The following is a 27,570-nucleotide window of genomic DNA, read 5'->3' as shown; positions in this document are numbered from 1 at the left end:
ACTCTTCTCTCTATGGGCCGATCAAATAAATCAGCCCATTCAGCCCACACAAATTGACCAGCCCAAACTACACTTATAAATACATTAATGGTTTTAATGTACGTGTTAACTACCTACTGCTGATATAACCCGCCTCTGGTGATCAAAGGTTTAATTTCAATCAAACAAACTGAATGCTGTGTTTCCGCTAGGGTACAACGTTACTTCACTCATCAAATTCAGTGGCCATAATGCTGTATTTCCCAATATTCTGTAGCTTTCATATTTCACAGGACCCGCGTGAGTGCGGTTTTCATGTTGAGGCTTTCTTTGCTGTTGTCACTCTGCCTGAAGAGACTCGCGCTGTTGTTTATTTGGTGGCCATCATTACACAAAGCCCATCATTCCATCATTCACAAATGATGACGTCCTGTCACTGTTCCACTTGCTCACCCTCAAAGGGGAGAGCAGATGACTGTTCGCTTGAGTTCAGTAGAGCAGACGGCTCTGCAGAGTCGTGTAATTACAACTTTGTGACATTTCATAAACAGCTGAAGCAGCAGCAGTAACAATCTTTTAGTGGCGGACCGTCGCTCAGAAATGTGTATAGCGGAAACACTGAATGTCAGTTTTGAAAAAATAAGAATCCTTCTACCTGATGTCTTGTTCACTATCGGAATCCAAGCAAAGCCTTTATTTATAGGTAACCTTACCCGCAACAAAAACATCACAAATCAAAATCAGGATCTGAAAACCAAAAGAAAAATGTCTTCAACTACCTAAAAATGTTCATGGTGTTACATTTTTTTGTCCTACCTTGTGACTCTGTTCTTCCTGGACAAAAACCTCAGTTTCCTCTTTAGTGAAAAGTCTGAATGTTGCCTTCAGTGTTTTCCCAAACGGTGAGCACCCATGGCAGAGCGGAGCACTGCAGAAAGAGAAAGAGAGGAAGACCTACCCTACTCCTTCTCTCAGGCAATTGTCAACTTGAGAATTTGCATGCCTTTGTAAAAAAACTTAGTGGAAATAAAAGTGATGCTAATGCCGGTGTTGTGTGACGGGGTGCAGCCAGGCTTGTTGATGATCAGTGAACTGATCGATAAAATGATGATTCATAGATCTCATTTAATAGCACGGCGTCCAGGATGTGCTGATTCAGGTGGAGGAGAGCTGAGGTAAGGGCAGTCGATAATGAACACGCGACCCTGGGATGCTCTCCAAATTGCAGATTAGATGGGGAGCAGTCAGAACTGTGAGCAATTCTGTTGAACATTGTGTGGCTGTTGGCTTGCTTGCAGCTCTTTCAGTAGATCTTTAAGTGTGTGTCACATTGGTCTTTGTCAGCACAGAGAATATGATGCAGGACAAAATAATAGATTTTAGGTCCACTGCAGTGACTGTCATTAAAAACATGTTATTATTCTATTAAGGCATGTTGTTAGGATTTCAAACTCTGATCATGTCATTCCAGGTAAAATAATTTAACTTAAGATGTCAATGCCGTCTACCGTCGTCTGTCTTTGTTGGTATTCTCTGCTGGCCTCACCTAATTTCACCCTCATGCATGATATCCGGTTTGCCGTCTGCCTGAATCCATGTGCAGCATTATGTCCGTGTTCTTTCAGGCTTTCCAGAGATGGAAAAGGCGGTTCACTGCCACTGTAACTCTCATACTTGGATGTGAGAAGAGAGACTTTGACTTTCATTAACCAGGAGATGATCTGCTCGACAGTATCATATTTTGTAACTTCAGCAGTAGAAGACAGAATCATCAGCAGTCTGCACTGCCATGTACAAACATGTTGGAACGGGATAAGTGCTCTCCTTTAAAAAGTCACCCAGCTGTTTAGTTTTCTACGTGACCTCTAAGACTTTTTGCCAGCATTGTTAATCAGAGTGTTAGTGGCTACAGTACATGAAAACTTGAGCTGCAGATATGACACGAATCACTACATTTAGACATTTTAGTACACAGACAATGTCCCACACTGCAGCTTAGCATGATCAGATTCCCCTCCATGTTGTTTTCTATGTTGGATTTGTTGGATTTCCACCAGTTTGAGTCTTGTTGAAACCAGACACATCTTCCCGAATGTTTTTACTTGCTTAACTAAATCAATGAAGCAAAGACCACGTTATTTGTACAACCAATCGCTATGGAGCACCACAACTTAGGCTATTACACAGCAGACGATGGATTTATCCCTTCAGTATGTGTGTAGTGAGATTTGATATGAGATGCAAATCTTACATACTGTTTAATACAGATAACTTAATTATCTCCGTCCACTGTGCCAAATAAGGTCATGGTAAGCTCCTTCTATTGATCCTTATCATTGGCAAGATGTTGAGCCTCAACCCAACTTAAATTCATCTTGGCTAGCTTGTCCCGTCATTGTTCTCTGCCAGGTCATTTCTGGCCCCCCCCAGTTTTCTTTTCGCTGAAAGAGCCAAAGGAGAACAGGCCCATCACTCATCACTTGATGTCCACAGTCATGATCCCCAGCATACCAGGGTGGTATTTGGTCATCAGGGTGGTAAAGTCTCATAAATCTGCATGCGACTCAAATATGGTTTTTGGTCCAAGTAGATTCTTTTTTGCATCCCTGGCTTCCATCAGGCTTTCACTAGGGTTGGGGATACATTTACTTGAGAGTTATCTTAAATGATTAAAATCTATTAAAGGCCCAATGTTTGGTAGGCAGCTCGTTTCAGTTTCTGTAACAGAAGTTTTTTTTACTGGGTCCCCAACGCCCAATTGCCCATTGCATGGTTCTTAGTCTATATCCTTGATGTTCCACTTCTGGGATTGCTCCGTTGCCGCCGGAAAATTCGCCGGATTTCACTTATTTATGTTGGATATCCGTTGCCGTGGGCTTCCTTTGTGTTTGCATTTTAAACTCTGGAGGATTTATGAGGACTATGGTTAACTGCCCCTCAGATCTCTGCAGGGTAAATCCAGACAGCTAGCTAGACTATCTGTCCAATCTGAGTTTTCTGTTGCACGACTAAAACTACTTTTAAACATACACGTTCCACCAAAACAAGTTCCTTCTGAGGCTATTTTGCAGAGACACCGCGGCTTTTCTCCGGTGCTTAGCACCGCCCAAGACAATTGTGATAGGTGTAACGAAATGCCATTAAACCAAAGCACGTTTTCCTCCCATCCCTGAATGCTATGTGGACTAGCCAGACTCTCATAAAGCGCGCTTTGGAGGAGGGTCTGGCAAAACGAGACTACATGGTTCTAGACCGGTCTTCGCAATCTTGCATGCACACCAGCAAACCTCCAAAAAAACAATGGTAGACCCCATCACTGTGTTTGTTCACAACCTTGTTTGCAGCCAAATGAAGAACTATCTGAAATGAAACCACAAAAAAACATCCAAACTGGCTTTTTGAGCTTTTCCTGTGTCATACAGTTTCATACTTATGGCACGTCGTCTTTTGTTCTTCCTCTTATTACTGAAACAAAACCAGTAAGAAAAGATGACTGTTCTCTCCAAGCAAGTGGAAGGAACATGTTTTGTGACTGACTTAAATAGGTCAGACAAGCAGTGTATCGCCTGCTTCTGGCTGCACTAATCTATTCATCCCATCATCAGTATCACAGCAGGTGGATGGATTTGACCATTGTAGAAAGCTCCACATTAGGCCTGCACGATATGATGAAAATATACTGTACATCCGCTTATATATGCACTATCACTGATTGATACAGTAAAATGTGAAAGAACCTAAAGCCAGAAAGCAACATCTGTTCAGCTGTGAACACTGGTGTCATTCATATTTGATGTACATGCTCTCTCTGGTAATTCATATGAAACGCTTCTTTAATATGAACAAACAAGTGGTTTTCTGGCTTGTTATGACACTTCAGGTGGGTTTAAATAGTTTCAGCTACCTTTTACAAATACGTCAACAAATCAAGGTAATCGCCAAGCTGGTGAAAACAGTTCCAAAGTTAGAATCTTTAAAGCACCACTATGATGTTTTTTTAAGGGTGTTCGATTTTGAATCGAAATCGACCGAAATTAGACAATCTCGAATTTCAAAATAAAAAATGGAATCGTCGATGCTGCAACGCCCCCATGTCACATCCGGTCGGCTTGCCAAGCAGAAAAAAAACATAGAAAAAAACACTAGGGCTGCAACTAACAATTATTTTAATAATCGATTAATCTGTTGATTATTTTTTCGATTAATCGATGAATCGGATAAAAAAACAAAAAAACATTAATTTACATCAACTCAATACATACTTACATGTATGTTGTTTTAGTTAATAGTTGTGTAAAGGTTAGTAACCCAAAGAGCAGATACAGACCCCCCCCACACACACACACACACACACACACACACACACACACACAGCTTAAGATGACCAAGTGCTATAAAAGAACTTTAAAATGAAATTAAAAAGTACAACACACACAAATATATACGTCAACAATAACTGATATGGGACAAAGCACAGAATATATACATGACAATAGATTGAAAAATGAATGGGCCAAAAAAGGCGAGTGAATAAAAACGTGTCTTTAGTCCTGCTTTACTACTGTTATTAACGAGCTAACGCTAGCTTGTCATGCTAGTCAGCTGGATAATGAGTAAACACCACACCAGCACCAGAAGAGGGACGTTACGTTCCTCACTTCAAAACGGAACAAAAGTAGGATTGTGTAGTGACTTTACCCTGCTGTTGAACTCCCTTCCTCCTCATCAAGGACTCCAACATGTTTACGTTTTAGGTGCTGAATCATCACCGTGGTGAGCCTGTGCCATGCCGTGTCGCTTTTGCTTATCTTGCAATTAACACGTTTTTGATTTATTTAGTGTGAATGCTCCCACACGTTGGATGACTTAGGTCGTACTGATTTCTCTGCCTCCGCCATGCGTTTCAGAACAACGTTAAGGGTCTCTCCGGTCTCTCTCCTTATTTCCTCTACTCCGCTCTGCTCTTTTTTCTTTCGCTCCGCACCGCTCTGCACAGCACTCAACTCAATTGCTTTTATCTCCGCGACTGAGTGGCGTGTCGCGCGACACAACAAATCAATAATGAAATTCGTTGCCAACTTCTTTAATAATCGAATTTTATCGATTTTATCGATTCGTTGTTGCAGCCCTAAAAAACACACCTGTGTAGCCTGCTCGATTACCATTTCCTGATTGATTCTACCACCACCACTCCAGTGGAGGCACTAATGAGCTAGATTACTACACACACAGTAGCAGAAGAAGACCAGCTACACACAACGGAGCATACACCGATCACACTCAGCTTGAGCGAAGCGCTGCCGGGCACGTAGTGAGTCGGTTCATTCTCCCGGTTCAGTGACACTACTCGGGTTAATTAACGGCTCTTCGGTCAGTTCGTCAACACTAGTGTTGAAGTGCTGCGAGTCATCAACCTCCTCTAACTTAGCTACAGCCTGTCAGAAGATAGCATGGCAACTGCAGATGCAGGAGACCCATCGACAGAACTTGAACCCCCTCCTCTTTCACTGAAGTCGCCGGTGTGGAAGTATTTTGGATTTCCAGTGAGTTATGAGCCACAGTTGGAAGCTCTGCTATGTGCGTGTACCATATTCTTCCACTGGCAGCACGACTAACATGGCAGTTAATCTGTGTGGTATATGTTCAACTGTTCAGAAATAGTTTGTTAAGACACTTAATTGTTCAGAGAAGACTATGGACATGGCTGTTTTATTGTTTTTTGTTTGTTTTGTTGTGAACTTGAATGTCATCTTCTGTGAAGAAGACTACAGTTACAAAAGAGAAACTAGATGGTTATAGATATAAGTTATTGTTACATTATGATGTTAATAAATGTTTTAAAGTTGATAATGTAGATAACATTGCGAACAAAGGTCAGATATTATATTGCATAAAAGTCTAGTCTAAAAATGGCATAGCAACCTGTGCTTTAAAAAAAAAAATGTAAAAATCGAGAATCGAATCGAACTGTGACCTTAGAATCGAAAATGTAATCGAATCGAGGATTTGGAGAATCGTGACACCCCTAATGTTTTTATATTAACAATAGACAAACCCATAGAGAACTGGCACCAATTGTACAGTTCCCCTCACCGTCAGCTCAGTTTTAGCATTTCCGCTCACTGTTTTGGTTTTTCAGCTTACAAACTTCTCTCTTGTCCACCTTGTTTCAATAGCAGAAAGCCTCTGATAAACCTCCCTGTCTGTCAACCTTGTTGCAAATTCACCTAATGGCTAGTCTTGCATTGCCAGACCTTCCTCCACAATGCTGCAGAGGAGGGTCTGGCTAGTCCACACAGCATTCCTGAATGGGAGAAAAACATGCTCTGGTTTATTGGCATTTCTTTAAACTAATCACAATCATCTTGGGCGGTGCTAAGTGCCGGACGGAGCAACAGTGCCTCTGCTAAATAGCCTCGGGAAGGAACTTGTTTTGGTGGTACGTGTACGTTTAAAAGTAGTTTTAGTCGTGCAACAGAAAACTCAGATTGGACAGATAGTCTAGCTAGCTGTCTGGATTTACCCTGCAGAGATCTGAGGAGCAGTTAACCATAGTCCTCAGAAATCCACCGGAGTTTAAAATTCTAACACAAAGAAAGAGGAAGGTGACCGACATCTGGCCGAAAATGAGGGACATCCGGCGGATTTCTGGCGGCAACAACAATAATGAACAACAATGAACAGTGTCGTCGATATAGACTACCTACTGGCGAACTAGTACTAGTGCTGCAACTTAAAAACAGTTTTTCAGACATGAGAGATCTCAAAAACTCTTCGCAGGCACCGCAAACTGCAACAAGGTCAATCATTACTTTGTGTTTTGCATTTTGAGTTTTATTATTTTTTTAAAAGTTCCCAGAAGCTACAGTATGTATGCCATTATCACAATGTAATATGAGACAGGCTGACAGAGCGTTCATCAAAACGAAATTAATTCAAATACAAGATTTAAATCCTGTGTGGGAATGGCAGACTGCATACTCTGAATGGGTATCGCTGAAAAATAACAACCATAAATACTATCGAAAATGGGGTATGATATAATAAAAATCTTAGGGATTTTAACTTAAACATAATAATCTGGCTCATTATGAACTAAATAAATGGCAGTTTTTTTCTATTATCATTGTTTAAAATAACACAATAGTAATCCATTACAATAACATTACTGCTGTTTGTGTCCAGTCCGGTTTTCTTGGCTAAAATCTAAGGACAGTGATGTGTTATGTATCCTATTTGTTGAGGTATAGCTACCAATAACTCTGATATGAAAAAGTCTCCCTCATATTCTACCTTCCACCTGTCCACTAGGCCTGGGAATCACACGATAACAATAATATCACGATACAGCAATTCTGCGATAATCAATATAATCAAATCAAACTTTATTTATACAGCACTTTTCATACACAAAAGGTAGCACAAAGTGCTTTACATATAACGTTAAAAAAACAAACAAAAAACAAAACAGCCCCCCCCCCCCCCACACACACACACACACACATCCACAAGCAGAGCAGCACATCAGTATACTAAAAACACATGCAATAAAAGAAACAAACAAGAAATGGAATCAATGAAACCGGAACTGATCAAATCCAAACTTGAGGAAATGCTATCATAGAACACCTTGAAATCCTTGAGGAAATATATTGCTAGACAATCCTATAACGATACATCTCGATCTAACTATGAATACAAAATATTTGACGTCAGCGGATCGATTTTCGTATCGCGCGAAGAAGGATAACGATTAGGGCTGGATGATTAATCGAAAAATAATCGTAACCGAAATTCAGAGCCTATAAGTCGGTTATTTTAGTCTTTTAATCCTATTAATATTTCCGCGGCCGCCCACTGTGTGTTAATGTACTTTCCCCTTAAAACATATTACGGCCGCCGCGTGTGTAGTCACGTGACTCCCCCACGTCCAGTCTGCGACCATAGGTGCTTTCCGATCGGATAGTACTTGTACTTTTTAGAGGAAAAGTACACTTCTAAGCAGTTCTAAGAACTACTCTCCCCCAAAATCTTTTTTCCCATTTGCATTCCCACTGGCCAAGTGGCCAGAGGGACTGGTAGGAGGGGTAAGGGAGTGACGCAAGCACGGCAACGGTCTTTATAGCATCGTCACTAGACCTTAGCGTCACATACAACAACAACAAATGATGCTAATACTTGTGCACTTTTCCTATATTAAATGCTCGTCCATTCTCGTAGTAATTCACGTAATGTTTTGCTCAACACAGACGGGGCTTTATTATACTCAGAACAGACCCCCCCTCTGCCTGCAGCGGTGTGTGTGTGTGTGTGTGTGTGTGTGTGTGTGTGTGTGTGTGTGTGTGTGTGTGTGAGACGGCAGGACACGCTTGTGGAGTTTAACTCCGAAAAGACAGTTAACCACAGGTTCCCGTTAATAAATGATGGACATTTATTATTTATTTTCTACATTTTTAGGAAACTTTTTTTTTTTTTTTTTTACATTAAAACTTAAATTACTTTTTTATAAGACGTTTTTATTTCATTGTAAAATCTACTGTTGTAGATTTCAGTTCAGTTGTTTGAAATATTTAATAAATAAGCATTAATTGCTAACTGTGTGTTGTTTCCTTATTTTAAAATCACAAAGATAGGATTATGCACTCTTTCATTACAAAAAATAACCGTGAACATATTTACAGTATAAGAAAAGAAACATTTTTAAATCGTTCAATAATCGTAATCGAGGTAACTTGTTCGATTAATCGTGATTATGATTTTAGCCAAAATCGTCCAGCCCTAATAACGATATATTGCCGTATGGATATTTTGTCCCACCACTGCTGTCCACTGGGCGTATTGTAAGGGCACTTTCACACCTGCCTTGTTTAGTTCGGTTGAATCGCAGTCGAGTTGGTTTCCCCTCTTGGTGCGGTTCGTTCGCACACCAAAGCGGACTAAACAAGCGTACCGAGACCTGCTTGATGAGGTCCCAAAGCAAACCAACTATAGGTGTGAAAACGCCCTTATTCATTGTTTGTGTGTTTCCTTTCTTTCTTCCAGGCTTCAAGTGCCCTGTGTGCTCCAAGTTTGTGTCCTCAGATGAGATGGATCTTCACCTGGTCTTGTGCTTAACCAAACCCAGAGTGACATATAATGGTAGGACTCTGTTTCTTTTTAACTTTACAAGTATAAAGAAGGCCAGGGCAGCCTGGTCAGGGAACTGAAAATAAAACTATATGTCAAATAAAACAACTAGAATTATATACAATATTTTACTGTTTGATGTTGGTGTGCAAAACAGTGCTGTTGCACTGAAACAAATAAAAAGCATTAGAAATATATGTCAAGAAACCGTCCCCCTCCAACAGGCTTATAATTATCTTAGAGATGATCACTGTTCAAATGACGAAGTAACTTCCTAATGAAAGTAGACACACAGCTTTCTGGTTATGTACCTTGATCTTCTGTTTGCAGGCTGCTTCCCTGTGAGATTCTTTATTTATCAATGATCTGTTGTACTCTTACGTATTTAATGACATCACAACCATGGTCATTGTGCTCAGTGGGTTTCCTTTACCAAACCCCTGTGCCCTTTGCTGTGCAGAGCCAACAACCTGAACATGGGCTGGTGTATCAGTTACAGGCAGCATGATACAATCTGTGTTTTTTGCCAACATAATGAATTCCAGTCAGACATGTAAAATGATCAAAGTATATATGGCCCCTTGGTCTGCCTCTGCTTTTGTACAGCAGAAATTATGTGACATATCTGAGCCTGTGATTTTTGTTTTTTAAGTCTAAAAGCAAAGCAAACATTTTTGCTAAATATCCCTTAAATGTGGTTAGTGAAGTATTGTGACTTTGTACTAAGTGGGACATTACACAGTTGAAACAAAAACCTGCCGGTGCTCTCTGGTGAACAACAATGAAATGGTGGCTGTTTCCAAATGATCTCAAACATATCTTGAGGCGCTATTGCAGACCTCTGAATTTCTGCCTACGTTTCTGACTTTCAGCATTTCAAAGAGTTCCCTCCCCAGCTGGAAAAACAACAGAGCCAATCAGAGACAGGCTTGGATGAGATCAGTGAAGTTTTACAGGGTTACTGTTAAGGGTGCTCCGATTGATCGGGAACCGATCGGTATCGGCCGATAAATGCTTTAAATAGTTTGATCGGTGGTCTCCATAAAGGCCGATCAGATAGGCCGATCAGATTACTCGTGAGAAAATGTTCTATACGCAGCTAAGTTACACACCAACCAGACGTCTGACCGTTAGCAGAAAAAGCAGTTGGACTGATCAGTCTCCCCGAGTTGGTCAAAAAAAGTGCCGCGGAACCAGGGTGGGAAATTAGCCTTGTATCCTTGTAATGGATTGGACAGTTTTTGTCAAAGAATGCTGTTGCTAAGTAACAATGCACAATGCTTATAGGAATCGCGTTACGTTACTGCTAATGAATCATACATTTCCGGATTTTGCTGCTTCATAATAAAAACATTCAAATACCAAAATAACGGAGGACTTTTATTGTGAAGAACTTACAGGAAATGAAACCGTTCACAGCCGGGGCTTTGACCACGCATAGTCGAGTAGCTAGTTTTCAGCGCTAGTCCGGGACGCCGTGTAACTAGCTAGCTAGCTAGCTGAGCTGAGGTACAGACGAAAGGAAAATTATCTGTAAAAAAATGTGGCGACATATCCCCGGTGTTAAGAGGCCCGCCGCGGAGTCAGCAGTAGCTATGGATGTACAAGCTGTTGAGGTCGAAGTAAAGAAAAAGAGAAGGTACTTTTCAACAAGTGGCGCATTGACAAAACGTACAGCGAAAGACCGTGCACAACATTTCAGACCGTCCTGCCAACCTGTTTACATTTTAACGTCAATGTAGACTGTAACGATGTTTAAGTCGCTTGAAAGCTGCTGCCGTTTTAATCCTGTTGGCTCTCTGCTGCTCAGTTCTACCCCGCGACTGACGAGACACACACACACACACACACACACACACACACACACACACAGGATGCAGGAAAAACCGGAGATGAGACGTACAGGATGACCTAAATTGAGGACAGCTACACTTAATACATCCATGAGCTACACTCGTTGTTGTAAAATCAATGATAAGTTAAAGTCCAATAAGTCCTTTATCAAACCGTATGAATGTGTGTCCCAGGCCAGGATAGGAAATTAACTTACAATGTAAAGATCAACAAGCTACTGACACATAATAAATACATTATATTAATAAAATATGTATTAATAATAAAACATAATTTAATAAAGCAATTCAAAATATGATAGTGCACTCTCTTTTATAAATTTGAATTCTGGAAAAAGTGGCTGGTAAAAAATTTAAGTGGCCCCACCCTGCTCAGAACACACTAAAGACACACTGAAGAACACACTGACAGTTTTTTTGTAATTTATTCCGAATAAGGCTTTAGCTATATGTTAAGCTCTAAGCTGTTTAAGGTGTGTTTCTAACAGAGGAAATGGAATGTTGAACGTTTCCTGTCAATAAAAGTAAACCGTTGACAATTCACAATACATTATCTTCTGTTAATTTTAATACATATGCATTGTTGTTAAGAATATTAAAATTAATATATGATGAATATATGACATGATAAATAGAAGGTTTCAAATAGACCCGGTGATTGGTGATCGGCATCGGTCGATACTGCTCACAGCGATCGGCCCCAAAAATCCTGATCGGAGCACCCTTAGTTACTGTAAGTTGACTTACAGAAAAAGCAACTCACAAATCGCTATATTCCTTTGATTGACAGGAAAAATATAAAGTAAGCTGCTCCAAACAACCACTTTTACAGCTTCCCTGTCAACTGAAAATAGTGATTGCAGGACAGATAAGTGGCTTGCTACTAATTGTTAGGGTAAAATAAACCGGAAACGGCAAACATGAACTTGATTTTTAGACTGAATAATGAAGTGAAACATGTTTGTCATCCCTGCACTAAAGAAAACCTTGCTAGTTATTGGCCAACATATTGATACAGATACATCATTTTCTATTTAACCTTTATTCATATATCATATACAGGTAATCTTATTGAGACACATACTCAAGAGAGACCTGTTCGGGACAATACACACCATCAGTTACAGACAGGCAAACGCATTACAATAGTATGCAAGATTTAGCAAATAGTACAATATTTAAATGAAAGTACCAAGTAGACTTAAAATACTAAGAACAAGATTCAGTACTCAAATCTGATTCAATGTTTTGATGCTTTTCTGAAGTTTTTGTCACTTTTTCCAGCGTTTCTTGGCACCTTTTCTAACGTTTTTTTCAATGTTATTGTTGCTTTGTTCAACTTTTTTTGTTGCTTTTTTCCTTGATGGCTAAGTTACTTTTTTGGGGCTTTATGTCGACCAAACTAAGTGAGAAAGCTATATGAGATAATAAACCAGTAAAAGATGCTTGACTTTTTCAATGAAATAAAAGCATGTGAATAAACTAAACGTGTGGCCCTTAGTGAAATTGAGTTTGAAACCCCTGTGCTAAAGTCAAGTCTTTTTCACTTTAAAGCGGAGGGAACTCCACTGACGTTACACATCAAAGTCGGCTTACAGGTGTGGGGGAGTACTACTGCTAATGTGCAAAAAAGCTTCACAGGAGCTACCTGAAGTCTGATAAATGTCCTCAGGTGATGTCTATTGAGTCAGCGTCGCTTCGGTGGTCTGAAGACGATAAGCTTGAAAATGAAAAGAATGTCAGGGATGGAGTTAGACATCTGTAGCCCGCTGCCTCATCTCTGCTGCAGGCTACATTAGTGGTTCTGCTCTACTGATTTAGATTTATCAAACTGTCCATCGTGAGTCTGACAGTACAATGCTGAGTCAGCATAATTAATTACAGCCTATGCAGAACACGTTTGTGCGCGTCCACAGAAATTGGCACTGTGCAAGATGCAATTCCATTATAGGGGTTTAGGTGCAGCACCCGAGCCGTTTTGGGCAGCACCTAAACCAAATTAATCCATCTTTTCTTAGATCTAATGATTGTACTTGCTCCCCAGTGGACTTCTTCAGCAAGTTCTGTCTTTAAGCTTTTTGAGTGTTATTTGTTTATTATCTGCTCTAGGTTTTCCAACGATAATAGTCCAAAATGATGTGAAAATTCCACAAAGGGACACCACAAAAGAGTCACAAACACGACCACAGAGACCCAAAACAACCCCAAAGGAAACAAAAATAACCGAAAAGACAGAGACGCAAACACAGAGAGACAAAATCCCACAAGGAGACACAAAATATATGAGGAAATTGAATTTTTGTATTAATAAAAACGCCTAAACCCCCCACCAAATATGCGCACCTAAGGGCCGTTTTACAGTCGGCGCAGCCGAGCTAGCACGCGCCAATGTGACGTCAAAATGACGTAGATCTCGCTGTTGGCCAGGATTTTGAGTGCGGGTCCAGAGGGCGCGCACCACTATTTTTTTCAGCAGCGCGCAACAAAACGGAAACAGGAAGCATAAACGAGCTTGAGGGCAACCGGATTCCAGGACTCTCAGAGTGACTGCAAGTCTCTCTTGTAAACTTACTGGGTTAAGATGAGTTCTGTTATGGCGAATGAAAAGCTTGATCCGACGAAGTAGATCATCGAATCAAATCGAAGCATTGACGTCAATGCTGCTGCCAGTTCTGCCGTTGTTTACCTTTTTCTTCTTCTTCTGTCCGTAATCCGTAGAAATAGCAAAGTCTGTAGCCTTTCCTCATTAGCGCCACCTCTGTTCAGGAGAAGACTGCAACTAGTGTCGTGACCACCATACGCGAGTATAAACTGTTACGGCGCTCCCATGATGTCACACTGGCGCTTGACAGGTCGGCTGCGGCGAGTATACCCCACGTTTAAGTCTTCCACAAAGCTAACACTGCAATTCAGAAAAAGAACAGTGGTGGCAGTGCTGCAGACTCTGAACAAATGACAAGAACAACGTAAAAGTTCTGTGGAGAAACTAACAGAGCTTGCGCCGCTATGACTTCTACTGTCATGATACCATCAAACTATACAACTTCTCCCTCTGAGTGTTACACGCTTGGTGTCAAAACTGGACTCACAGCACGTATCTCCACACAATTATGTACAATAATTACATGGTGCTATAATTTATCAGTTACATGTGCAATATCTGTTATTATTTACTGCTGCTGCTTATATTCACACTCTACTTATTCATGTTCGTACTGGGTTGAGTCTACTACAATCTTTTTAACCTAATTTTACTTTTTAACCTAATCTCACTTTACTTTTACTCAACGCTTATATTTCTTACTGTAGCTATGTTACTTTATGTTACTTTATACACTTATTGACTTGTACTTTCTTACTCTTTTTTTTTTTTTTTTACCTTGAATTTGACTGTGAACAATTGCAACTAACCAAACAATTTCCCTGAGGGGATCAGTAAAGTATTCTGATTCTGATTTCAACACAAACAACACAGTAACCTCCTCAGGTGTTGCCATGCTTAGCTATCTTAACAGTGTGCAAAATTAGAAAGAAACTGCTGTTTACCAGGATGACTGCTCTGATCTGCCCTGAGTGGATATACTTTAAACATACTTCATGTACACAGGAAAGTATGTGAACAGTGCTGCTCGTGTTGCAGTTGAGGTACCCCACAAGGCTAACCTCTAGCTTTGGTTTGAAGTTCTGTATTTATTTGTCAAGCATTGTGGTGAAGCAGTCGTTGAAATTTTTTGCACTATATTTCTACAATATGTGCAAAAAGAAAATTCACACAAGTAAATGAAAATAGTGCAGAAGTTTCATGTAAATCGGATGATGTTTGTCAAGGCAGACTGCCTGTTGCCAGTAGGAGGACTTCCTGTTGCCAGTAGGTGGCACTATGACTATGACTCAATTTTGGCATGTAGATGCCTTCAGACCGGGACTCTTATCAAGCATGTGAAATTTGGAGCTGATTGGGCAATAAACATTCTAGCTACTAACCACTTCCTGTTTCATGGCCTAACATGGAAATTCGACACCTTCCTACGCTGTTCGACGACAGCTCAAAAGCATAACTTCAATATTATAATAAATATATTACAAACTTCAATATTGTGTATATATATATATATATATACACATACATACATACAGAGATGCAACTAAGTAGTATCTGATAAAACTTCCTCTCTAATTGTAGGATTCCAGTGTGTCTGAATAGAAACGTGACAGCAGTTGGCAACGGTCGAGGAGAATGAGCACAGTACAGCAGACAACTGCATCTCTGGTGTGTCCATGTCATATCTGTGTTTGAGAAAATGTATTGAGTTTGTTATTCCTCTGTGCAGTATGACCCACTGCTCTGTGCTCTGAACATACATACACACACACGTCTAACAACATGTCAATGTTAAATTCAAACAACATAATTGTGATGGAAACTGAAACCCAAAGGATAATCACAACCAGCACTGTAACTGGAAATATTTAGGGAGGATAATGTTTGAACCATCATTTAAATAATATCGGTGACCTTTTCACATGAATACTCTACATCTGCTTATATGCACATATCACTGATTGATAAAATGTGAAAGAACCTAAAGCCAGAAAGCAACATCTGTTCAGCTGTGAACACTGGTGTCATTCATATTTGATGTACATGCTCTCTCTGGTAATTCATATGAAACGCTTCTTTAATATGAACAAAAAAGTGTTTTTCTGGCTTGTTATGACACTTCAGGTGGGTTTAAATTGTTTGAGCTAACTTTTACAAATACATCAACAAATCAAGGTAATCGCCAAACTGGTGAAAACGGTTCCAAAGTTAGAATCCTTAAAGCACCACTATGATGTTTTTTAAGGGTGTCCCCGAAATTAAGTCACAATCTCGAATTTCATATAAAAAAATGGAATCGTCAATGCTGCCATGCCCCCATGTCACGTCCAGTTGGCTTGCCAAGCGGAACAAAAACATTAAGAAAAACCAAGGGGGTAAGCCTCTCCCCGGAACGCGTAGCTCCTATGGCGCCATTTTGATGCTACCAAGCCATCACCTCCTGTTAGCATTCCATTGACTGCCATTCATTTTGGCGCCATTTTGACAGCGAATAACTTTACATCTGAAGAGTTTAAAGACGCTATTTGTCCATTGTTTATTTCTAAAGAAACACAACAATGTATAAAAGGCTCCATTACCTTGTATCTCACGTTATGGCTCCGTAGTAGACGTTTTTGTAAAAATAGGCTAACGATTGGGTTTGTTTTGTTGTGAACTTGAATGTCATCTTCTGTGAAGAAGACTACAGTTACAAAAGAGAAACTAGATGGCAGGTTATAGATATAAGTTATTGTTACATTATGTTAATAAATGTTTTAAATGTGACAATGTAGTGTGGTACATTGCGAACAAAGGTGAGATATTGCATAAAAGTTTAGTCTAAAAATGGTATAGCAACCTGTGCTTTAAAAAAATGCATTTATGCCAAACTCCAACTCTCTAACCCTCTCTTTATCATTAGCAAAGATCAGCGGACAAAACATTCAGCTAGCAGCTTCTCGTTTTTAGCTGACCCTGACCATCACTTTCACCTGGTAATATCTGCGGCAGGTGATATCATTTATCAATATTAACTCCTTGAGTGACTTGATGACACATAAAACCAAACTCAGGTTAGATTAAAGCTGCAAGCAGCGATGAACGGGCCCACGCCATCTTGCAGTCGGGGTTACTGGCGGACGGCGCTCCTTGCGGCCGTGCATTTGCGCGGCACTCAGACACTGCAAATCGTCACCAATAAAAAGGGAACTCTCTGCAGAGTTCAATGATACCTCACACAATAGTGTACAAGAAACTGGTCACTAGTAATTAAAGGGGGCGTGGCTTAAGCATATGGGGCAGGGAAAACCGTCACCAGTTAAAAAGGATCTCTTTGCTGAGTTCAGTGATACCTCACACAAGAGTCTACCTTAAACAGTTCACAAGTTATGAAAGGGAGCGTGGTCTGTGTACATGGGTGTGGCTAGAGTATAGGGGACGGCTCAATATCACATGTAGACCACACATTCTAAGTTTTATGTAATTCCGAATAACTTGCCAAGATACAACCGTTCCTGTTTCAACAGCCACCTACAGGAAGTTGGTCCTCCATAACTTGCGCATTGCGTTAGCTATCAAAATTCTTTTGATAACTTTTAGTCACAAGGGTCTACCGAGTCAATATCCAACTTTTCGTGCAAATTGGACTCACAGACCAGGAGGAGTTAGACAAAGTAGGTTTCCCATATATCGCGATGTGGCTAATTAATAAAAAAAAATCAAAAAAATGAATTAATAAAAATGCCTGCCTTCCGGTTGGGCGGAGCTAATGAAGGTAAATGGGATATATGTACGCAATGATTAGAGCAGTATGGGTATTAAATCTGGTGAAGATCAGAGTAACTATGTCCAAGTTAAGGCCTTCCACACATTAGGGGGCGCTATGGAGCCCACTTACAGGTTTGGGCCAAATCAATGTACAGTCTCGCAAAGCTGCCAGGTGTTTATGTGGGCGCCAATTTTTGTGAGTTTTCGTATATATTGAGGCCGTCAAAAATATGCCCAAGGGCTAAAACCAATTAGGGTCCCATAGGCAACGCCCACTTTGACCAATCAGTACCTTACTGAAGGGGTGGCCTCATGAGTGGCCCTAGATGGTACCCATCGAATTTTGTAAAAATCGGATGAGCCGTTCATGAGATATAAACTTTATGCACTTGTAGTGCCCCCTAGTGGCCAATTTTTGTAAAATGTGTGGGGCACCTCCAGAGGGTCATGGCAAACAAGAATCTTAGGTTTTGCGTTGATAGCAATTATTTTGGTCGAGATATGGAAAAGTTGGTGTTTTCATACTTAGCTACACAAATTTGTTTGTGCGTAATATGTGCAGTTTTTATCCTATAAATATTAAATAAATTAAATATTTATTAAAATATAAATATTAAATAAATTGCGATTTTTCACACATAAAAGTCTAGGCGGAAATGGGCAGGAGATTCAGCTGGATCCAGGGAACGCAAAGATATATGGTTTTTGAATGTGCGATGTACGGTTTGGGAGTTATAGGGCCAAACGCGTTTTTTTCTGCAATAGCGCCACCTAGTGGTGCATATGAGTATTGTTTTTTTTATCTTTGCAATTTTCACCAGTTGTGACGTGTGCAAATTTTTGTGAGTTTTCACGCATTCTAACCCCCTCAAAAATGCGACGAAGGAATCGGAAAAATAATCTGACCAAAATCACTGCAAGGACCCTAATTAGTAATTCTTAGTATTAAAGGTGCCGTAAGTAGGATTGCGAAGATCCAGGACTTAGCCAAAAAATTTGAACATCGACAACTTCTCAGTCCCTCCCCCCGTTCCGCTAAAGCCCAAAACGATCTCCTAAGCCCCTCCCCCCACAAGGGAGAATGAATGCGTGTGCATGAGCAGTGATTGACACGCAGTTAGACAGTGTTTGTGGCCATTCTAATAAGATAATCAGACACACACACACACATTGACACATTGACTCATATGACCCTGGAGATCTATAATCAGCATGTTTATGTTCCTCAGTTGTTGGCTTTTAGCAATCCAAGGACTGCCCTCCACTATAACACACACACACACACACACACACACACACACTCAGCAGCTTGTGCAATATATCAACTGTCAAGTCTTTTTTTGCCATCATCACATTGAGCAATGTTTGTTTCTTCTAGTCTAATCTTATAGTGCTACCTCTACTCCAAATTCTGTTCTCAATTTACATACATTTCGAAATCCACACGAACCTCTCTTCCCTTTGGCATGAATTGGAACCACCGCATAGCTATTATTTTTAAAAAGAAAACACGTCACTTTTAAAGCTGGTTCACATGTTACTCCTGTTATTTTCTTACAAGCAATGTAGCATTTACAGAAAAAGGCTATTTTTAGTCTAGTTTTAGTCTGGCACGGTGCTCACTCCACATAAAACTACATTACAACACAGAGAGCAATTAGGGCAAAACAGCATCATCCAACTGTTTTAAATGAATATTCTCTGGTCCAGCTCAGCTAAAAACACAGAATCTGTCAGCACGTTAGCGTGTCGTTCACTACCGAGTTGTTACAGACGTGAACTAGCCACAGACAGCTGCCTTGTTCATGCACTCACGACAGTACGTCACTATAGTTCATGACATTGCGCGCTGTAGAATGAATATAGAAGATAAACGATGGATAATTGCCGTTATTTTTGGCAATTATCCATTGGCAGGGGTTCCCGTTGGCTGTACAATTATAGGGGGAAAGACTGGAGTAACATGTATTTCTGCCACCCAAGACTTCTCACCTGTCGTTGACACAATTTGATGATGATTGACACTACAGCAGAGCAGAAACGAGGAGCGACAAAAACTCCCCAAAGCTCAAGTCAATACCACTTGTGGTTTGACCTTAAAATGCTGTTTATTTTCACACACTCCTGTCCCTGAATTTAGCCACCACGGGTTCATCACACCGACACAAACGGCAGCTGTCATGTGTACATAACAGCACAGCTCTATGTGTGTTTCCATAGAACTGCATTCTAGAGGCCGAGATGGGTCCTGACCCTGTTTCAGATTTATAACCTGCTGTGAAACCGACTGATGATACTGTCAGAGCCAACAGCCTAACTGCAGCAGTAAATGCTGCTCTCTGCTGATCCCTGATCCTTCCTGCCGGGGTCTTACAGAGGTTAGGTTTTCAACTGTTGTCTGGCTATTTATTAGGGTTGCCAAAATGTTTTTCATAAAGGAAGCAGCGTCAATATTTTCAGCCTGAATGCACAGATTTATTATTTCCATTCATGATAGTAACGCTTTAAGGCTACATCTGCACTACTATGTTTTTCATTTTCAAGCAGCCTTTTGAGACCAAAACCATCTCCGTGCACCAGTAGCAGTACTAACTAACTGACACCACATATCACATGATCATTCTCATACACTGGGCATGTGCGTGCCGTTGTAAACAGGAAGCAGATTGTCTGACGTTACGCTGCGGTTGAAAATCCTGGATGTAGAAGTTGAAAATACAGAAAGAACAACAATTGTGAGAAGTAAGAGCAGGGATTTATTAGCTTTTAGCAATGACGAGGTGCAACTGTTACTGAAAGGTATGCAAGGCCGGCGACAGACTGGATGCGTGGCGTGAGCGTGGCGTTTCTGTTGCGTGTCAGCTGCGTGCCGTTTTCTATGTCTTTACACACCAGAAACGTGTCTGATGCGGCGCTGCTGCTGCTAGTCTTGTCTGTACACATGTATGTTTCCCATTGATAAAATGTAATACCATGTTAAACATAAATAAAGACTGATTTGATTACAGCAAAGACAACGTCGGCAGTATTGACGGCAAAATAGGCTACAGAATATTTCGCTCTGTATTGACAGGTGCAATATTAGAAAATCGATTTTTTTTTTTTTTTAAATTACATTTATATCTGCATTTATATCAAAACCTAGACTTTCAAACATCAAAATGTCATTTAGTAATATGTATTTGTGTCAAAATGACATATAAACATCTTTTTGTATTCTGTTTTGCCTGGAAACACTTCCAACACGCTTGCGTGAAAAATAGGCGTCTGTCTATTTCTAGCAGGCACGCGTTTTCGGCGCGGGTGAGACGTGTGTGTTAACAGGTTAGAGCTTGCACACTGCCTGCGTAGGCAGTGTGCAAGCTCTAACCTGTTAACATGGAGCCGAAATAAAAATGGACACGCCACGCAGCTGACACGCTCACGCCACGCATCCAGTCTGTCGCCGGCCTAAGCCTACCTAACCGATAAGACTGACTGACCTGTGTCATCATTTCCAAAGTTTCCGTTTGTGCCCGTCCAGACTACAAAGCAACCCTGGAGTTTTCAAACCAAAACAGGGGGCAGCAGTGTTTCCAAATGTCTCCGTTTTAGGGGCTCGGAAATGTCGGGGTGGTGTGGACACGATGCGTAAACGTTGCAAAAGATTTTTGTTCTTAAACCAAACCGTAGTAGTGTAGATCTAGCCTCAGGCAGGCAGGGAGGGAAGGGGAACTCTGTTGTATATTAAGCTTTTTATAAAAAGTTCAACAATCAAATGACAAAATAGAATGCTAAGTAAATCAAACGTCATTGACCGAGGCTGTACCCAACTAATAGAAAAAGCTAAAAAACACTGCTTGAAACAACAAACAAGCCCACATCTCTGTGTCATATCACATTCACGGCCATTTCAGTTCAGTCACTTTATTATCCCAGATGGGAAACTTGATCTGCAGTCAGGAGATGCAAGATAAAAAACACGTAAAACAAACGAAAAGACAACAACACAGTAAAAACAGGGGTTTTGCATACAATTTACAGAAAACAAATTTACACCATACTACAGCAGCAGTCTCTAAAAAAATAAAATCTAAATTAATTATTGCACAGGGAACGAAGGAGTTTTTACTCCTATTGCTTTTGAAAAGTAGTACTCTAAATCTGTGGCCTGAGGGGAGAGTTTCAAACTCAAAGTGAAGGGGGAAATTTGTACAGTCTAATATAGAACGGGCCTCATGGAGTACTTGCTGGTCAAAGGGGGTCAGTGGGAAACCGATCACCTTACCAGCCACCTGCACAATGATTTCTATCACATTCATGAGCATGGAATCACCTGAACGTTATGACTGAGAAGCTGGTTGCACAAGTTACAGTGTGGACAAAAATACATGACAATATGTGTATTTGCTTTCTTTCTGCGAGTGAGATGGTATTACTATCAATCTCAGGAAGGGATTAGCCTAGTTTAGCATAAGGACTGGAAACAGGAGGAGACAGATAGCATGGCTCTGTTCCAAGTTAATAAACACACCTGTCATCACCTCCCTTGGCCTCCAGTCTTTATGCTAAGCTAGGCTAACTACGTCCTAACTCCTGAGCATTGGAACATTTGCTACAGTGCCGCAAGGAAACAATATGACCAATATATATATATATATATATATATATATATATATTTTATTTTTTATTTTTTTTTGCATTCTGCACTCAACCCATTCCGCCTCCTTTTTTATTATGCTAAACAGCTATGTTGTATATATGTTTCTTTTTCTGTATTTATTGTTTACTTCTTATTAATGTTAAATGTTTGTTTGTTTGTGTATGTATGCACCAGAATCAGAAATACTTTAATAATCCCAGGGGGAAATTATTTTTGTTACCACTCCAGGTATACAAACAACATATACAAACAACATATATTATCCAGACTTTTAACATATATAATAAAAACAAATATACAGTAATAATAAATAAAATACGAAATGTACAGTGTTAATGTTAATGTGCAAATAGTGCAATAGAAAGAGAAAATGATTGTCTATGTTGAGATGATTATAGTGCAATAAAAAGAGTTTGAGATGAGATGATTACAGAGAGGGGGTGTGTGACTCTCTGAGGGAGGTGTTGTAGAGTTTAATGACCACAGGCAGGAACGACTTCCTGTGGCGCTCTGTGGTGCATCTGAGTGAGAGGAGTCTTCTGCTGAAGGTGCTCCATTCAGGCAAATTCCACGTAGGTGTAACTTACTGTGGTAATAAACCCTTTTCTGATTTCTGATGATAGGTGGAAAAAGCACATTGCAGGATGGCACCCCATTCTTTCCAATGAAAGTTGTTCACAGGCAGAACTGGTTGATTGTGTTACAGACTTTCTTTGGCCCAGCCACCTGACTCCCTGCACACATAAATGGCATAAAAAGATATAACATACGGCTCCTCTGGACTTGCCACGTTTTATTGGACCAAATGGTTAAAATTCTGATAATACACAGAGTCATTTTGGGGTGTTTGTGACTCTCAGACAAACGTCTTCACAGTGTTCCTTTTGCAATAATTGTGAATTAGAAGAAGTCTTTTTGTGCCAGTGTGCATCATGTGAACCCACACAATAATGCTTGGCAACGAAACCCAACATTCCATAGCCCGTCAGTGTTATTGTCGTGTCCCTTTCCGTCTGTCTCTGACGCTGTGACCGGCGCTGTCGGTACATTAAAGATGTTTTCCCCTCAGCTGAGCTGCATGCCATGTGCTGCAGCCCATAATAACTAGCTTTTCCAGGCCTATGTGGGTTAATCCACTGTTACATAAGGCCAGTTCTAATGACTGTGTGCTTTGCAGGTGATGGCTTTAATGGTGCATACACTGACTTCCACTTTAGAGCCGGACCAGTGCAATACACACACACACACCCACACACACACACACTATGTTTATGGAGAGATTAAAAAAAAAAACTCAGAGGGGCTTAATCTCGGCACTCTACAATGCATAACCCAATTTAAAATAGAAAGAAATTAAAATACTGAAAAGAAAAGAGAGGAAGAAAAACCAAAAACTAAAATAAACGGTTTGGATTGACCTTGTGGGTTTTCCTCAACCTGCGCTCTGCCCTCAAGGCAGATATGATATTTAAAGTAGTGCAGCAAAGTAGAACCAGCTTGATGCTGGATTTTTGAGTAACAGTATTCACAAGTAATAACAGTTTGATAATTGGTACATGTTTTTCAAATAAATCAAATCAAACTAAACAAAAGAACAAAGATCCCTAAAAGTTTGGATTATAAAAAAGCGTGATTAAAAACATTGCTAGTCTTATACAAACAATAAAGTGCTCTACCAAAGATGACATCAGCAGTAAATAACAGTGCAACAGTGACTTTTAAGCAATATACCTCTGTATACATTTATTTTATAAATAATAAATAGAAACACAAACAAATCTGCAGTATGTTAAAGTTGAATGAAGACAATTGAGGGTCAAATGTACATAAACACGTAGCATATATACCACGTTTCTTTCTATGTAACCTAATTGGACATTGTGAGAGAAGATCTCATGTTATTTTAGGTAAGAATAAATGGTGTAATGGCAGAAGTGTTTGGTTATAAAATAATCTTTACTGATGCCAGTGGTGTGATGTGTCTGCTGTCTCACAGAGGACGTCCTGACCAAGAATGCAGGGGAATGTGCAATCTGCCTGGAGGAGCTGGTTCAGGGAGACACCATCGCTCGCCTGCCCTGCCTCTGCATCTACCACAAAGGGTAGGAACCATTTCATTTCTATGGGTAGGAAGCTGTGTTTAGGCTGCATCACTTTATTTCTTTCCCTCCAACGCAGCTCAGCAGAGAAAGAAATAAAGAGGGCAACTTGTGCTAAAAAGATTAACATATCCACATGATTTATATATAAGGAATATGTATCGCTATATCAAATACTGTATGTGTTATGAAAACACATTCACGCGACTCATCTCTTCTTCTTTGCTTTTTTCCCCCCAGCTGTATTGATGAGTGGTTTGAAGTGAACCGATCATGTCCGGAGCATCCATCTGATTAAAGCTTTTTGCACAGGTAAAGTGTTTCCAGACAGGGGCGGAGCTTGGCGGGAGTTTTGGGGCTCCAACCCCAAATGTTTTTTCTCAAAGCCCTGAATCTTTTAAGGTTGTAAATTCCCCCTCCGTCTCTCTGACTGGACGGGCACATCAATGGAGCAAAAGTTCTGTTACTGGGGAAATATCGCCATTCAACTCTGTGAACTCTACTCCAGCATAGTAAAACAAAAATAGGTTTTTAAGATTAGGAGTCTCGCATTGCCAGACGTTCCTCTACAGCACTGCTGAGGAAGGTCTGGCTAGTCCACACACACCTGGATGGGAGAAAAACGTGCTCTGGTTTATTGGCATTTCTTTAAACCAATCACAATCGTCTTGGGCGGTGCCAAGCGGCGGACGGAGCCACGGTGCCTCTGCAAAATAGCCTCGGGAAGGAACTTGTTTTGGTGGAACGTGTATGTTCAAAAGTAGTTTTAGTCGTGCAACAGAAAACTCAGATTGGACAGATAGTCTAGCTAGCTGTCTGGATTTACCCTGCAGAGATCTGAGGAGCAGTTAACCATAGTCCTCAGAAATCTACCAGAGTTTAGAACGCCAACACAAAGAAAGAGGAAGGTAACGGACATCCATCCGAAAATGAGGGACATCCGGCGGATCTTACGGGGCACCGGAGCAATGCCGGAAAGAATAGTTATGCTGTTTAAGCCAAATTCTTACCCGATTTATGTTATGCAGCCTAACTTGAAAAGAGTAACATCCGACAGTTTTTGCCTCTCTTTAGATAGCAGGAGTTAAAATGAGTCTTCCTCACATTTGTTGTGTTCTGGTTTCAGAATGATGAAGACAGTTGGAGAACTGTTAGATACAAAACAGGATGTCTGCTCTACAGGATGATTGTTTCCCTTGGCAACTATCATGATTTTCCCAAATGATGTACAGAGGTTTTTTAGGCGTTCTATTATCAAATATCTTGAAAAATAGTGCATATGGCTGCTGTAAATGAGAACACCCCCCCCCCCCCCCCCAGGTCTAGCTCCGCCCCTGTTTCCAAACATCCCAGAGAATTTTTTTTCTTGCTGGTCATTGTGGGATTGTTTTTTAATATTCTGTGTTGGTTGTTTGATGCCAGGTACTCCACAATGTGATGGATCTCTGAAATGAAGTGTGGATCCAGAAGACTGCTGGACACTGTGAACAGTTTATCTCCCCCCCCCCCCCCCCCCCCAACCCACCCAGTAATGTAGTACCACTGTGTGCCAAATCTCATTTAAGCATTCTTCAGGGATACAGACTTTTAGTGTTAATGTTTGGGTTGCACATCCACGCTCAGTCTCAGGCCCGACGGACTGATCTCCACCTCACATCCTCTCACCGCCCCACAGGACATGATGGCAGGCGGGGCTCTTCTTCCAGAGTGGCCATGGGACGGCAGATATCAGCTGATTGTACACCAGGACACTGGAGGAGGTGGTGGACATGGTATGTCCCTCCCCTCCTCCTGCAGCATCAGTCTACCAGTGCCTTGTTGTTTCGACGCCCAGCCACAGCAGGACAGGACTGCAGCAGAGCCAGCTGGATCGACTTGGGGGACCATCTCATCTCAACTGCCATCCTACAGTTAGAGATGTTCCGATACCATTTTTTCCTTCCCGATACCGATACCTGAACTTGTGTATCGGCCAATACCGTGTACCGACACCAGCGTGTTAAAAATGCTTACATTTTATTATGTTTTAACAGCTGTATACTACTAACACCGAATGGATGTGATATGATTGCTATGGTTGTGAAACATGAACAAACAATAAACGCCGCAGAACTTTATTTCATTATCCAGTTTGACAGTCAGTCATAACGGAAAAAGAACATAAACTACTTTAAAGTAGGTTTTCTTTGGGGCTAAATTATGTGGTATTGGATCGGTGTATAAACTCCAGTACTTGCCGATAGCGATACCAGCATTTTAGGCGGCATTGGAGGCTTTTCTGATACTGGTATCGGAACATCTCTTTCTACAGTCCAGGAGGGACAAGCCAGAGACAGGAGAGCAGCAGAAATATCTGTCTTCATCAGCAGCTCGGACATTTTCAGAACTGAAGCTGCTGCAAACATGGTGCCAATCAACTGTGAATAATGTCAAACACACACACACACACACAATTATTAGTGCTCTTTAATCATATACCATGGAGCAGAGGTCTTCAGGTACAGGAACCTGCCCTCCAATCCTGAAAAGGATCCCTGACTCACCAACCTGAGCGTGAACGTATTGAGAGTATTGCTGCCATCACGAAAACAAATATTTGCTCAGTTTATTTGCTCACTTTAACAAGAACTTTTTCTTGTTTCCACTAGATCTTTTTTCACATAACATATTTTTCTTGTTATGATGACCTATAGCTATGGAGGGAAGTTTCTACTTATAACAACTTATGTAATAAGAAGAAACTGTTCTTGTTTCAAAGAGATTCGTTGATTTTGTGGGATAACGGTAACGTTTTGTGATATAACAAGAAAAGTTTGTTCTTAAAACGAAATAAGTCGGTGTATAGATAACATGAAAAATATAATTTTGTAACATGAATGGGATCTTATAACAAGAACCGGTTTCACATGAACGAGCAAGTGAGAATTTGTTTTTCTTTCTTTTTGTTTAGTGCTGCTCCATGGAAGAAGACTAGATTGTTTTCATAAAGTCTGTGATGTAGTCTGTAATGTAGGCTGTGTAGTAATTCTAGCATTTGATCATACTTCAACTGTTACAGAAATGATAAAACTGGTTCCCACTCAGAGTAAAAAAAAAAAAGTTTAAGTTCACATTTGTCATATTTTTATTCTTGTGTGATGCAGAAGAGAAACCAGCACAAACATTTTACTGATTATCTCCTTTAAACAGGTGAGCAGTGCCAGGTGCACAGAACTACAACAACTCAAACACTGTCATAGAAATGGAACACATAGAGCAGATTGGGGTAAAATAGATTATACAACTTTTCAAAAAAAATTATTCTGTACATTTAAAAATAAGGACTTCGGCCATCGACAACTTCTCAGTCCCTCCTCCCCTTTCCGCTAAAGCCCCAAACGGTCTTCTAAGCCCCTCCCCCCACAAGGGAGAATGAATGCGTGTGCATGAGCAGTGATTGACACGCAGTTAGACACCCCCCCTGGCCCTGATTGGTGCATCTGAACAGGGAGCGGTGGATTTTTGCAAATCTCACTACATGCT

At 40.6% G+C, this 27,570-nt stretch overlaps 1 protein-coding gene across 1 annotated transcript in view; it reads left to right on the top strand.

Annotated features, from left to right (window-relative positions):
- The window catches only part of znrf2b (zinc and ring finger 2b), a 45,026-nt gene extending 17,701 nt beyond the window's left edge, over nt 1-27,325 (top strand). The window contains exons 2-5 of the mRNA XM_031322862.2: nt 9,022-9,117; nt 23,946-24,051; nt 24,289-24,360; nt 25,471-27,325. Coding sequence (XP_031178722.1) covers nt 9,022-9,117; nt 23,946-24,051; nt 24,289-24,346 — 260 coding nt within the window. The 3' untranslated portion in view covers nt 24,347-24,360; nt 25,471-27,325. The remainder of the gene's footprint in view (nt 1-9,021; nt 9,118-23,945; nt 24,052-24,288; nt 24,361-25,470) is intronic.
- The last annotated feature ends 245 nt before the right edge of the window (nt 27,326-27,570 follow it).

Source organism: Sander lucioperca, chromosome 10 (genome assembly GCF_008315115.2).
Source record: "Sander lucioperca isolate FBNREF2018 chromosome 10, SLUC_FBN_1.2, whole genome shotgun sequence".
NCBI lineage: Eukaryota > Metazoa > Chordata > Actinopteri > Perciformes > Percidae > Sander > Sander lucioperca.
Note: the sequence above shows the minus strand (reverse complement) of the source record. Positions and strands in the feature narration are given on the sequence as shown.